This window comes from Panthera uncia (assembly GCF_023721935.1).
Source record: "Panthera uncia isolate 11264 chromosome B2 unlocalized genomic scaffold, Puncia_PCG_1.0 HiC_scaffold_24, whole genome shotgun sequence".
NCBI classification, from domain to species: domain Eukaryota; kingdom Metazoa; phylum Chordata; class Mammalia; order Carnivora; family Felidae; genus Panthera; species Panthera uncia.
The window spans coordinates 11,503,683-11,517,593 of NW_026057580.1; the positions used below are offsets into that span (position 1 = coordinate 11,503,683).

General features: G+C 54.4%; 2 protein-coding genes across 4 annotated transcripts; both read left to right on the forward strand.

The window, feature by feature from the left end:
• Window positions 1-37: 37 nt before the first annotated feature.
• Window positions 38-2,975, forward strand: NRM (nurim). Of its 2 annotated transcripts, XM_049653699.1 has the most exons (4): window positions 38-233; window positions 809-1,005; window positions 1,621-1,797; window positions 2,147-2,975. In XM_049653699.1, exons 1-4 carry the CDS (start codon window positions 101-103, stop codon window positions 2,426-2,428), a joined length of 789 nt encoding a protein of 262 aa, XP_049509656.1. In that variant the 5' UTR covers window positions 38-100; the 3' UTR covers window positions 2,429-2,975. The 2 variants fall into 2 exon arrangements, with proteins under 2 accessions (XP_049509656.1, XP_049509657.1); XM_049653700.1 differs by lacking the exon at window positions 1,621-1,797.
• Window positions 2,976-3,363: 388 nt separating this feature from the next.
• Window positions 3,364-13,799, forward strand: PPP1R18 (protein phosphatase 1 regulatory subunit 18). Of its 2 annotated transcripts, XM_049653687.1 has the most exons (4): window positions 3,364-3,928; window positions 4,784-6,625; window positions 11,275-11,485; window positions 12,377-13,799. In XM_049653687.1, exons 2-4 carry the CDS (start codon window positions 5,000-5,002, stop codon window positions 12,394-12,396), a joined length of 1,857 nt encoding a protein of 618 aa, XP_049509644.1. In that variant the 5' UTR covers window positions 3,364-3,928; window positions 4,784-4,999; the 3' UTR covers window positions 12,397-13,799. The 2 variants fall into 2 exon arrangements, with proteins under 2 accessions (XP_049509644.1, XP_049509643.1); XM_049653686.1 differs by having other exon boundaries at window positions 3,364-6,625.
• Window positions 13,800-13,911: the final 112 nt, after the last annotated feature.

Below are 13,911 nucleotides of genomic sequence, written 5' to 3' on the forward strand. Positions count from 1 at the left end.
TTCCTGGGCAGGACCCCAGGCTGGAGGTGGGGGCGGGGGCGGGGCCTGCGGCCGCGGGAATCCCATACCCGCCCTTTTCTCAACCCCTCCGAGTGTCGCCATGGCCCCAACTCTGCTCCTGGTCCCTGCTGCCCTCGCCTCTTTCATCCTGGCTTTTGGCACCGGAGTGGAGTTCGTGCGCTTTACCTCTCTTCGGCCACTTCTTGGAGGGCTCCCGGAGCCTGGGGGTCCGGGTGAGCGGAAGGGATCGAGGACGAGCTCTGTGGCTGGAGGTGGAGCCGGACGAGAGCGAGGGAGGGCGGGGCTTCGAGACAAATGACAGGGGAAGTCCGGGAGAGGGAACTAGAACCTTGAAAGCCCGAGAAGCTTCAGGGCTGACCGGAGGGCTAAATTAGGAACTCAGGGATTAGCGGTTTGGAGAGGCGGAAGAGTTAGGACTGAGTGGGGAGGGAAAAGGCGATAAGAAGCAGAGGAAAGGAAAGTGCTTTTGTAGAGAGGACTATGGAGAGGGGAGTGTTAAAAAGAGGGCACATTTGGAGTACCGAAAACACGAGGATCAGTCCAATGGTGGCCTCTCCAGCCAAGCCTTTTGTGATTGAAGGAATCCTCCTCCCCACTCTGAAGGAGGCCTGGGGAAAAGGGAAAGGGCAGAGAATGGAAAAGCGATATGGGAAAAACCAGGAGAGGAAGCATTAAGGCTCGTGAAAGCATTAAAGGACATGGCCTGGGACCCCCAAGAGGAGATTAGGGTAGGGGGTGTTTCCTGAAACTTTCTTGATCTTTTGTCCCCTTCTTGAACTCCCCCTAGATGCCCGCCAAGGATGGCTGGCTGCTCTGCAGGACTGCAGCATCCTTGCCCCCCTGGCTTGGGATCTGGGTCTCCTGATACTATTTGTGGGGCAGCACAGCCTCATGGCAACTGAGACAGTGAAGGCGTGGATGTCTCGATATTTTGGGGTTCTTCAGAGGTCACTGTACGTGGCATGCACTGCCCTGGCATTGCAGGTATGAGGCCTTGGCCACTGAGTCCCCAAGGGAAACAATCTGTGAGAAGGGTGCCCTCAGTTGAAGGGGCAAGGACCTTAGCCTTCTGATAAAATGTGGGTTTAGGGGAATTTAGGTTGTTTAGGACTCTAATCTCAGCTTCCATTCCTCCACAGCACATATCCTTCTTCTTATCAAGAATGGTGTACCATTCCTCATTCCCCAAGCACCATATGTGCATTCTCACCTTTGCAACTTTGTTCATGTTGTTCTGCTTGAGATCCCTTTGGTGACACCTCTTTCAGTCCTACCCTTTCTTCAGAATCACTTCCTGAGGTCTCAAGAGGAGGCTTCCCAGTTAGTACACATTTGTTTTCTCAGTGTGTGCTTGGCACAGGCTACTTTATGTACCTATCTGGTCACCCCCATCTGTTCTCTTAAGTCCTCAGGGTAGATACAGGTTATCCTTACATCCTTGGGACCCCACCTAGCATGCTCCACATGGTGAATTTTTGTTTATGATGCTCATGGTAGAGGTGGGGAGAACTGCAGTCCAGCCTGGGGTGGGGGCAGCCTCTGGGTCTAGGTCTTTCAAGGGTAGGCTGCTGAGATACCCAGCCCTTCATCCTTTCCCAGTTGGTGATGCGGTACTGGGAACCTGTACCCAGAGGCCCTGTGTTGTGGGAGGCTCGAGCTGAGCCATGGGCCACCTGGGTGCCCCTCCTCTGCTTTGTGCTCCACGTCATAGCCTGGCTCCTCATCTTCAGCATCCTTCTCGTCTTTGACTACGCCGAGCTCATGGGCCTCAAACAGGTGAGGCTCCCAGATTCCTACCTGAGACCTCTGATTCCCTCTAGAATGCCTCTTTCCCTTTCAAGGATTTCCCTCCTCCTCCTCCTCCCATGCTCTTCCACCTTCCTCTTCTTTCAACTCCCTCACCTACTTCCTTTTCTTATAAGAGAGTCTCCCCTCAGCTTTCCCTCAAAGGTCAGAAACCATAGGCCTCCTGGGCCTAGCAGAGATGAGAATCAGGAGTCCAAGTCTCAGAAGGGTGGTTCTTGGGCCTGAGTTATAGAAGGGGAAGTTTCCTCCAAAGGGAGGAAAGAGGTGGCTAAGTTGCAAAAAGGGTTTGACTTCATTTCTAAGCTGTTCTCCCTCCTAGGTATACTACCATGTGCTGGGGCTGGGTGAGCCTCTGGCCCTGAAGTCTCCCCGGGCTCTGAGACTCTTCTCCCACTTGCGCCACCCAGTCTGTGTGGAGTTGCTGACAGTGCTGTGGGTGGTGCCCACTCTGGGCACTGACCGCCTCCTCCTTGCTCTCCTCCTTACACTCTACCTGGGCCTGGCTCACGGACTTGACCAGCAAGACCTCCGCTACCTCCGGGCCCAGTTACAAAGAAAACTCAACCTGCTCTCCCGGCCCCAGGAAGGTGAGGCTGAGTGAAGAGCTAGCCTGGTTCCAAGCCCTGAGCTTCCTCTCCTTTAACATCCAGGCCCTGGCTGCTTCAGACCAGAGGCCCAAATCTATGGACTGAAGGGGCTGTCCCTTCCCTTGTTTGAGCCTCCACTTCTTGGGCCCAGCTCCATACCCTAAATTTTGAGTTTCAACCACTGGACCTCCAAGATCTTCTTCTCACCAGCCAAGAAAAGGAGGTGGGAAACTTATGTCTCCTCACAGTTTAGGGCTTGATCCCCCCCTTCCCCTCCCACCCACCTGCCTCAAGAACCTCCTTATAAAGGAAGAAGGGTGGGCCTGACCACTTCTCTCCCACTGTTACTTGATTCTGTGCCTCAGGGATCCCCTTCTCCTCCAGCTTCCCTTCCTAGGAGCAGAGTCTGCAGGTTTGATGGTAGTGCCTGCCCCACTGGCCTCTTTAGGCCCTGCCCCTGGCTCTGTCCTCTAACCTAGTTGAGAGGATCCTTCCGCTCTTCTGTTCTCCCGAGGAACACGCGCAGCAGAAAAATAAAATTCAGCCTTTTTTTTCTACATATGCCATGTAGTCTGTCAGTGTCTTCTCTAGCCGGAGGGCTAACTTTGGGACGGAAGGCAAGCGGAGCCAGGGCACGCCAAACTCGAGTCTGGGCAGCCACCGCGCCCTCTGGCGACAGCTGGGCGGCGACCACTCCGGCAGACCCACCCCCATCTCCCTGGTCCCCCTTCCTCCAAATTCCCCAATTTTCCCACTGCAGACCAGGGGACCCATGGAAGACAGGATGAAGCTAGAGAGTGGGGCATTGGCTCTGGTGGGGGAACCAGTTTCCAAAGTCGTTGGCTTCTGAGCACTTCTCCAGCCGCCCCGGCTCTCCACAGACCCACCGCAGCCTGGTGGCGGCCCTGGACCCCGCAGTAACAAAGGCTGTCGGGGTGGGGGGCGGGGGGGAGGCAAAAGCGTGGGGAGGAGCGGCAGGAGATGGGAAGGGCGGGCCCGGCTCGCAGCAGCTGCTGCTTCCTCTCCAAGTCCCTGGAGGGGCCTGAGTCATGGGCCGCTGCCTTGAGTCTGTGAGCTGGGGGCGAGGGTCTGGACACCTAGGTTCTCCAGGACTACTGGGAGATGGGGGTGGGTTGAGGGTCCTGAAGACAGAGAGCGGAGGGCCAGGGGTTGCGGCGGGAAAGGGGTGAGTCGAAGAGTCTAGTCCCACGCGGGGATCTCTGGAGCGAAGCCCCGCCCCCTCTGGCACCGCCCCGCGCCCCCTTCCCTTTCCCCATTGTCCTCAGACAAAGCGGTCGCCGCCCCCCGCCCGGCCCCCAGGTCTCTGTCTCCGTCCCTCCTCCTCTACTCCCTCTTCCCTCCTCCTCCTTTCCTTCCCTCCTCCTTTCCTTCCCTCCTCCCCTCCCTCCTGTCTCCGGATCTCCCTCAATCCCACTCTCCTCCTCTTCCTCTCTCCTCCTCCCTCCGGACGCCAGGCTCCTCCGCACCCCCTCCCCTGGGAGCCCCGCTGGCTAGTGAGTTGACTGAGGGGCTTCAGACTTGGGGAAGGGGTGTCTCCTCCCTCTGTCCCCGCTCCTGCCCCCAGCCAGGACCTTGGGCTGTCTCCTCTTTGTGCCGAGATTGTCTGTGCGGTCCGAGCTGGGTGGGGATGGCCGGCTATGTCAGGGTTCGGTGAGATCGGAGACCCGGGCATAGGACTCGAAGGTCCGGAGAGCAGAGTCGTGGAGCCGGTGCTCCGCACCCAGGGTCCCGGGCCTGGCCGGTGGGAGAGGCAGGCGGTGGTGGCGGGACGGGTGGGGGTGGACGCCAGGGTTCCGAAAGTCCCCAAGGGACGGTATTTCCCCCCGACCTGCCTGGGGGCGGAGTGCAGGGCGGAGGGGTGGCGGCTGGGGGCCGGAGAGGTGTGGCCCGAGCGGATCTGGGAGGGGAGCCAGGACCTCCCCGGCCCGCGCTGAAACGCGCGCCCCGCTCCTCCCGCGGAGCTCTATTTCCCCTCTGCCTCCGGAGTCCCCTTGCTCCCCTGGACCTCTCCACTCTCCGCCCCTCCTCACCTCCCCGCCCCCCCTCCTCAGGTCCCACCACCCCTTCTCGGGCGGGATTCCCTGACCTCCCTTCCCACTCTAACCGCCTCTGGAGTAGCTGTGGGGAAACCTCGCCTGACCCCTACTCCCCCGCAACCCCCCCTCCCCCGCCTCTCTTTTCTCTCTCCTCCCTCATGCCGGCTTCTTTTTCCGCCTTTCTCTCCTCTCACATCCTTGGGACTGTCTGTGATACCATTAACCGTACATTACCAAATCTGACTCCTGCCTCTTTGCCCTGAATCTCCACTCTTCCTCTCTGCCACGACCCCACCCCCACTTGGTCCACAGCTTTTTCTTCACTTTCTTAGTTTTCCCCTTTCTCTGCTTTCCGTCTTCTCCCTCTTTCCCTCTGTCTTCACCCTCAGCTCCTTTGCCCATCTCTGTGTCCCACCTCTCCCCCTCTACTTCCTCTCCGCCCACCCCCAGTCTCACCCCCAGGGCCTCTGGAGCCTCTCCTTCCTGTTCTCTGGCCCCAGCGCTCGGCACCCTTAGCTCAACGCGGTCATGGCCACCATCCCAGACTGGAAGCTACAGCTGCTAGCCCGGCGACGGCAGGAGGAGGCAGCCCTTCGTGGCCGGGAGAAGGCAGAGCGGGAGCGTCTGTCCCAGATGCCAGCCTGGAAGCGGGGGCTCCTGGAGCGCCGCCGGGCCAAGCTTGGTCTGTCTCCTGGGGAGCCTACCCCTACACCTGGGACTACAGAGGCTGGACCTCCAGACCCAGACGAGTCGGCTGTCCTCCTAGAGGCCATTGGGCCAGTGCACCAGAACCGATTCATTCGGCAGGAGCGCCAGCAGCAGCAGCAGCAGCAGCAGCAGCAGCAGCAGCGTAATGAAGAACTACTTGCAGAAAGAAGGCCTGGGACTTTGGAGGCCAGGGAGCAGAGATCCAGCCCTGGGGAGATGCGGGATCAGAGCCCCAAGGGAAGAGAGTCGAGAGAAGAGCGGCTCAGTCCCAGGGAGGCCAGAGAGAAGAGGATAGGGGGAGCCCGAGAGTCAAGCCCCAGGCCTTCAGAGGCTTGGGACTGGAGGCAGAGCCCAGGAGAGGCTGGAGACAAGAGCTCCAGACTGTCAGAAGCGCGGAAATGGAGGCTGAGCCCGGGAGAAACTCCAGAGTGGAGTCTGAGACTGGCAGAGCCTGGAGAACAAAGCCCGAGGAGAAAAGAGGTGGTGGAAAGTAGACTGAGCCCAGCGGAGTCTGACAACCAGAAGATGGGCCTGACAGAGGTCCATAAATGGAGGCCCGACTCTGGAGAGTCTCAGGAACAGAGTTTGGTACAACTGGAGATATCAGAGTGGAGGCTGAGCTTAGAAAAAAGAAAAGACTGCTCAGAGGAATGTGGGAGAAAAGAAGAGAAGCCAATTCCAACACTGGCCTCAGAAGAGATTACAGAGCTGTCAGAGACCCTGAGTAGGGAGGCTCCAGACAGCAGCTCTGGAGAAGTGGAGGCAGCAGAACAAAGGCGTAGCCCTGTGCAGGATGGTGAGAGGGGACTGAGGCTGACAGAAGGATGGAAATGGACCCTGAATTCTGGGAAGGTTCGAGAATGGACACCCAGGGACACAGAGACTCAAATTCAGAAACCAGTCCCCCCAGAGTCTGCTGAGAAGTATCTGGGGCCCTTTGGTACAGAGGCTGGAGAAGGCGAGGCTGAGAAGGAGAAGGCGGGGGCTCTGGGCAGGCCTTTGAGAACCCTGCAGAACTGCAGCTCTGTGCCCTCCCCCTTCCCACCAGAGGACGCTGGGACTGGAGGCTCTAGAGGGCAGGAAGAGGAAGCAGTGCAACCCCGGCCCCCACCAGCAGCCCCTCTGTCTCCCCCACCCCCAGCCCCACCTGCCCCCCAGTCCCCTGGGGATCCCCTCATGAACCGACTGTTCTATGGGGTGAAGGCAGGGCCAGGGGTGGGGGCCCCTCGCCGCAGTGGACACACCTTCACAGTCAACCCCCGGCGGTCCCTGCCCCCTGCAGCCCCCACCACTCCTCCGGCCACCCCAGCCACAGCTGATGTTGCAGTCCCCGGAGCTGGGAAGAAGCGGTACCCAACTGCTGAGGAGATCTTGGTTCTGGGGGGCTACCTCCGTCTCAGCCGCAGCTGCCTTGTCAAGGGGTCCCCTGAAAGGCACCACAAACAGGTAGGGAACAGCTAAGCCAGCTTTCTTTAGAAGCCTGCTCATTGGTTCTTTCTGTACTCCTTTCTTTTTTTATATCCCTATGTTCTGGTCTTCCTCTATTCTTTCGTGCTAATTCCTGCCACAACCCTTCCTCCTCTGCACACACACCCTTCCTTCTTGTTGCCCTCCTTTTCCATTCATTTCCAAGCCCAAGAATCCTGCCCTAAATCAAGTGCTGTCTCTGGGTGTGTCTCTCTCAGGGTGTGCCCAGGCTGCTCACTCTTCATTCCCTCAGGCTCTGAGTCCCTCCCTGCCCCCCATTTCTTTCCTTCCTTTCCTCTGAGTCTGGGACACAACCCGTGTGGTGGAGACCTGAGCTGAGGCTACAGCCTAGAATCTATGAGAGCAGGGTCCTCAGATTGAAAGCACACACAGCCTCCCAGGGGAGGGAATGTGGGGCCAGGAAGCCTGAAGAGGCACAGGGGGTGCCTTTGGGGTTCTAGGGGAAAATGGCAGGGAGAAGTGAGTGGAGGAAGTTCTCAGTCCCAAGGCAGAGGGGGCAGAGCCAGTGAGGGAACTACTGGGATGAGGGTGGGGGAATGGAATAAGGCTGGCCAAAGAGAAGACTTTTGAACCCCAAGTCTGCTCCATGGGAGAGGCACACACAGAAGCCATTTGAAGTGGGTGACCTCAGGGTTGCACACCCCCAGCTGGGCCACTGCTTTAAACAGTGCTCCCTTCTCTCTTGGGACAAGAAAAGCCTTCTCTTCTTCCAAAATACCCCCACCCCTCACTCCCCTTCTTCCTTCCTCCCTGGGCTTCCCCTCCCTCCCCAGAACTGGCTCAGCAGTTGGTTTTCCCCTCTCTTCCTGTTGCCCTGGCCTCTCCCTCCCTTTGGGGTAGCAAAAGAGAGAAGTGAATTTGGAGACACTGAGCTGAGAGCAGGGAATACAATGGGAGTTGGGGACAGGGATGGGGGCTGAGGCCAGCAGAGGGTTAGAGGTTAAACTGGAAAAAGGACAAAGTGCAGGAAGTGGGAGCAGCCAGGCTTCTTGCTGTGGCTTCAGCCCAACCCCTTCCTTACACACCAATCAGTTTCCAGCTTGAAAATCTCTAAGGAAAGAGAGGTCCCTGCACCTAACACATCTCCTCAGAGACTGAGAAGCCCTTCATAGTGTCCAGTTGTCATCTCATCTGACGTCCTCAGATTTGTCTTGTGTGTGTGTGCGCGCGTGCGTGCTTTGTCAGTGGGAAACCACAGGGACCAAAGACCTAGATTAAGCTTGCAGGACACTTGATCCCCCAGTTCATCCTCATGTGCAGCTCAAGCTCCCCTCCCTGAGCCATGGTACCTGAGTCTATCCTGAGCACTCTGACTGCTACCCGCCCCTTCCCCTTTGGGCTGGACAGATGTTAGGAGGTAGGCCAGGAACTGCCAGAGTGAGGTGTTCAGACAAGTCACTTCCTATAGAGGTTGGCCTGTGCCTTTGGGGAGGAAGAGCAGAGGGAGGCATGAAATTCAGGGCCCAAAGCTGGGGACCATGTGAGTGCAGGACAGGACCTGTGATGGTGACCATACCTAGGTTAGGGAGCAGGGAAGCCGGAAGCAGATCACCCAAACAGGAAGCCTGGGGTGGGGGCCGGAAGGCTGGTGGGGCTGAGTGGGGAACCGCTGGGCCCTAGGCCTGCCAAAACTGCTCAGGATGTGGTGAGAGAATGAGGAAGCCATAGCTGCTCTAGGGGTGGGGGTGGAGAGAAGCAGCACAGAGTTTTCTAGACCCAGACACCTCCCCCTCCACCCTGTCTGAGGCCTTCTTCCCTCTCTCTGCACCCTGCTCAGCAGGGACTGACATGCTTGTTCCAGCTCTGACCCAATCCACTTGCTCTGGGACCAGAGGACTGCCCCCTCACCCCCTTCCCGAAATAACTCTTGTTTGGAAGCTAAGGCCATCAAATGCATCCTTGCCATGGGAGAGAAATCCCAGCCCTGTCTTGTGGCTGGTGTCCTTCCCCAGAGGCCCTTCTAGCTGAGAGATGGGCCCCTCCCCTCTTTGGCCCCCTTGTGACTTTATATAGCTGATGGGAGAGGAGCAAGTGAGTCACACCCCTCTGTACTCCCTCCACCAAACTCCCATGGAGGCTGTGCATTCCTGAGAAACCCAGTCAGAAGTTGTGGGGGGGGGGGGGATGTGAGCAGAGAAGCAGGATTGGAGAAGAGAGACAAACAGATTGAGAACAAATAAAATGAATCATTTTTCAGAGTGGATAACAAACCATGGAGCTTGTTATCCCAAAAGGGAATGTGAAAAGAAAATAAATGGGTTCCCAGAAGTTTGGGTAAATCTGTCAGTAACAGAACCAGAACTGGTCCTTCTGAAGAACTGGGATATAAGGGATCTGGTTGCTGTCATGCATTTCTACCAGCAGTTCCACAGATAGACTGTGTACCTTCCACACTGGTCCCCAGTGTTGGTTGTCTGTGGGGATCACACCTGAGGTCTGAACCAACTCTTCCTTACTCACCATAGCAACTTTCATGCTCTTATGGACAGTGGACACAGAATAACAAGTAAATTCTCTGGTAGATTAGGAGGTGGTAAATGATTATGGAAAAAAATTACAACAGGGTAAGTGGAACGTAGACAGCGAGAAAGTTGGGGGAGTGAATATGAACTTTAAATAGGGTGACTGGGAGAGAGGGAGCTATGGGGGTATTTGGGGGAACAGTGTTCCAGGCAGAAGGAATAGCCAGTGCAAAGGCCTTAAGACTGGAGTGCCCCTGTTGGCCTTAGAGGAACTGTGACCAGGGTGGCTGCAGTGGGAGCAGATAGTTGCCTGAGAAGTGGGGGGTAGGGAGAAGTGGTACAGTGGGAGTACCCTGTGGGCCTTCGTCAGGCTCTGGCTTTTCCTCCCAGTGAAATGGGGAGTCAATGGTGGGTTTGGAGCCAAGGGGTCTCTTAGTTCCAGCTTCCCATGGGAACCCATGTTGCACATTCTGTACAGCCCTTAGCATCCACTTGTCCAGCCACCCTCCCGGTTTCTCTTTTCTCACACCCCAGTCCATGTGGAGACTCAAGGATGCAGGGCCCAAGCTCCAAGTTTCCCAAACAGGTCTTCTGGGAAGACCTGAATAGATGGTCTGGACCTTTCCAAGTAGTTCACACAGAATCCTCCTGTTTGTCTCCTTAATCGCTTTGGCTCCCAGAGTTAATCCCACTCTGCCCCTGCCCCTGAGCTTCTTAAAAGGGCAAAGGGGAAGAGTAGAAAGGGAATGAGAACATCTGGGGCTCGCCTGCTCTTGGGACAGTGTGTTTGTGGAGGATTTCTGCCCCCTCCAGGTCCCCTCTGGCTTTTTGCCTCTGTCTCTGCATGTTTCTCCTGTTGCGCTTTCCACCCCAACCTGTGTTTGCATGGACTTTCTTCTCTGCCCCTGACGCCTCACCTAGCTTCCCTTGCAGGGACTCAAGGGCCCATCTCCTCTCTGTGTTAGGGGAGAGTCTTGTTTCCTCTGGGCTTTTCAGCAGAGTCTCTTCTTCCCTCCCAGGCCCCAGCCCCACTTTGTTGTGAGTTCACTCCAGCTGTAGGAGAGGAGTGAGGGGGGGAGCAGGAGGGCACAGGTGTCCAGGGTTTCTCAGGAACAGCCAAGGGTCTGAGGATGTGGAAACCAATGTGCTCTTCCTTGCTTTTGCCTGGGACTCCCTCTAGCCACCTATTTCCTGCCAACTCAAACTTCCTACCTCTGGGAAGCCTTCTTGATTGCCCTCAGGGTACCCAAAGATTCGGTTCTGATCACAGGGGTTATCTCCACGTATTTTCTTTTTACCCTTCTGCCACCCACAGTCTAAAGAGTAGGAAGCTGGGTCCTTTATTACTCACTTCTGCACCTGTGTCAAAGTTCAGGCAAAAGTCTGATGTTTTGGAAATGATATGATAGAAGAAGGGAAATCTGGGATTGGAGAGCCTATATCAAAAGGAAAACTGGGTGGGATGCCTGGGTGGCTCAGTCGGTTAAGTGTTGGACTCTTGGTTTTGGCTCAGGTCATGGTTTCACAGTTGGTGAGTTCAAGCCCCCTCACGGCTAGCTCCATGCTGACAGCAAGGAGCCTGCTTGGGGTTCTCTTTTTTTTTTTTTAACGTTTATTTATTTTTGAGACAGAGAGAGAGTGTGAATAGGGGAGGGGCAGAGAGAGAGACACACAGAATCTGAAACAGGCTCCAGGCTCTGAGCTGTCAGCACAGAGGCCGACGCAGGGCTCAAACTCATGGACCCCAAGATCATGACCTGAGCTGAAGTCGGACGCTTAACCGACTGAGCCACCCAGGCACCCCATGGGGTTCTCTTTAACTCTCCTCACGTTTTCTCTCTCTCAAAATAAACAAGTATTAAATTAATAAATGCATAATAAGTAATATTTATAAATAATTTATTATTATGTATTATATTATATTATATTATATTAGTGCTATATATATTATAATAATTAATACATAAAATAATAAAAATTTAGGGGGAAAAAAAGGAAAACTGGATCCCTGGGCCCCAGAGTGGATAGGGAGGGTAAAGTCAGTAGGGTGCCCAAATCCAGCTCCCCTCCCCACCTGGCACGTGCTTCCCTAGGAGCTTTCCCAGGCTGAACTCCATGCCTCCTGCGTTTCTCTCCTACTCTCAGCTCAAGATCTCCTTCAGCGAGACAGCATTGGAGACCACGTATCAATACCCCTCTGAAAGTTCAGTGCTGGAGGAGCTGGGCCCAGAGCCTGAGGCTCCCAGTACCCCCAGCCCCCCAGCGGCCCAACCCGATGACGAAGAGGATGAGGAAGAGTTGTTGCTGCTACAACGGGAGCTCCAGGGCGGCCTGCGCACCAAGGCCCTGATCGTGGGTGAGCTGAGGCTCTGCTGGTCCGAGGACACCCCCTGGTGTTCCTATTGGGCACTGCAGTCCAGGAGGGAAGGGGAGGAATTAATTAATGTTGTGCTCCTGGAAGAGACTTGGTAGGATCTCTAACCCCACCCACTCCCTTGACAAATGGGGAAACCAAGGTCTTAGAAAGTGAAGTGCACAAGGGATCTCCAGATTTCAAAACCATAACTCTGAGCACTCTACTGTGGTTAAAAACACAAGGTTTTGGTCAGACAGGACTGTGTTTAAATTTTTTTTTTTTTTTAATGTTTATTTATTTTTGAGATAGGGAGAGACAGAGCATGAACGGGGGAGGGTCAGAGAGAGAGGGAAACACAGAATCTGAAACAGGCTCCAGGCTCTGAGCAGTCAGCACAGAGCCTGACGCGGGGCCCGAACTCCCGGACTGCGAGATCGTGACCTGAGCCGAAGTCGGACGCTTAATCGACTGAACCACCCAGGCGCCCCAAGACAGGACTGTGTTTAAATTCCATCTTGTCTCTTACCTGTGGTGTAATCTCCAGGAAATTACCTGCTCTCTGGCCTTATTTTTAGCAATTATGACATGGAGCTAAAAATAACCACCTCCTGGGGTTTACTGAGAGGGTTCAGTAATTTTTATGAAGCATCTTGGAACTATGGCTGGACATTAAATTACTTAAACTCATCTGGGGTTATTGTGTGATTAAACAGGTTGTAAGAATGCCTGGCACAGAACGCAAGCTTAGTGAATGATGGCTGCTGTTATTGTAGTAGCAAGCACTCAGCATGAAAGATATAAAGACTTATCTTCAGTGTGGAGAGTAAGGGGGGAAGGCAGGTGGCAGAGGCCCTCACTCATTCTCTATCGTTATTGCCTCCTCTCCCACAGATGAGTCCTGCCGGAGGTGACCCTCTTCCAACATACGGTCTATACCTTCCCCTTTCCCAGAACTGAAGATCCTGGAGCCCAGAAGATTGAGAACAGAGAAACCCTGAACATGAGCTTGGAAGGGAAGGCAACCGACATCTTCCAACTTGCTTTCCTCATCCTGTTTATAGGGGCAGAGCTAGTTACCCACAGTTTCCACATTCACCAAATGTCTCTGATGTGAGTGCATCAGACATGCTGGTGCACCCTGGGTGATTCAAGAGTGAGCATCAAGTCCTGGGGAGGAGCACAGAGCTCATGGGGGTGAGGGGTTGGGGGAGGGAGATGAAGCACCTCTTACATCTCCATGGACAGAGTACACTCTCCAGCCTTCCTTTACTCCCCACCACCCCTTGAGGGCTCTTACAATTTAAACACTCATCCTGGGCAGCCTGCCCCCATTCTATTTACAGGCCCCTCTCCTTCCTGTTCCTTAGGTCACTGCCCCTTTGTTTACAGCTCCTGCCACCTCCCTTGACCACCAGCCTGGTTTACAAACCCCACTAGCTCCCAGCCCTACCTGCCAAAGTCCCAGGTTTACAACCACACCTACATGTTGAGTCTATGTGGAATCCTCTCCCCTGTCCCTGGCAGTTGCCTCATTGGGGGTGTGGCTTCTTCCACTTTTGCTCAGTCTGTACCTCTGTTTTCCCCAAGAGGAAAGTCTGGGAATCCTAACCCTAACCTTGTACCCCCATTTAGTTATTTAATTCTGTTCCTCCTAGTGGTTCACAATTGAATTGCAAGGGTGTGGAGTGACAAACAATGCACCTCAACTCTTCTCTCCCATTTCTCCTTCCTTATCAACTGCCTGTTTGGTTTTTGTTTGTTTGTTTGTTTGGTTGGTTTTTTTTTTGAAGTTTTCCATAATAAAATGGAGATCTCTCCAACTCTCCTGCTGCTTTTCCTTCTTTAGAAAAAAAGTATGTGTGTGGGAGGTTCTGTGTTTCTCATACCAAGCCTCTCCCATCTTCCTATTGGCCTTGAAGAGGTAGTGGCTACGGCTGCAGGAGGGAAAAATGATGGAAGTGAAACAGGAACTCAATACTGACATGAAGAAAGGGCTCTGTAAGAGCCCTGTATCTGTTTCTCGAAGGACTAGCAGGAAAAGGACTGGTTTGAGGAAGGGCAGGAAGAATCCACTAAACTGGAAGTGCCACAAGGGCAAACGATGTCAGTTGGGTTTAATGAAGTAGCCCAGGCCTCACAAAACTATTACTAGATTGAATGACTGAACAAATACAGGAATAGATGAAAATAGCTAAAATATTGGAATTGAAGAATTTCAGTATTTAGAAGCCTGCTAGAAGCAGCCAGCTAGTGTATAACACTGGCTAGTCCAGGGGCATTTACTTCAAGACTTGGGACCATATATAACAAGACTAAAATTGCTGCAAAATATAGTGTATGTACAGAAGTGCAGTTTTCTGAAAACGAGTCCGCTAGACAATGGGTTTTATACCTAAAGGTTTAAGAGCCATTGATAATTCATGGGT

Coding starts and splice junctions, on each gene's coding strand:
- PPP1R18 (XM_049653686.1), top strand. CDS start 5,000: ATGGCCACCATCCCAGACTGGAAGCTACAGCTGCTAGCCCGGCGACGG. Junction 6,626..11,274: donor CTGAAAGGCACCACAAACAG/GTAGGGAACAGC, acceptor TCCTACTCTCAG/CTCAAGATCTCCTTCAGCGA. Junction 11,486..12,376: donor CACCAAGGCCCTGATCGTGG/GTGAGCTGAGGC, acceptor CCTCTCCCACAG/ATGAGTCCTGCCGGAGGTGA.
- NRM (XM_049653699.1), top strand. CDS start 101: ATGGCCCCAACTCTGCTCCTGGTCCCTGCTGCCCTCGCCTCTTTCATC. Junction 1,006..1,620: donor GCACTGCCCTGGCATTGCAG/GTATGAGGCCTT, acceptor ATCCTTTCCCAG/TTGGTGATGCGGTACTGGGA. Junction 1,798..2,146: donor AGCTCATGGGCCTCAAACAG/GTGAGGCTCCCA, acceptor TCTCCCTCCTAG/GTATACTACCATGTGCTGGG.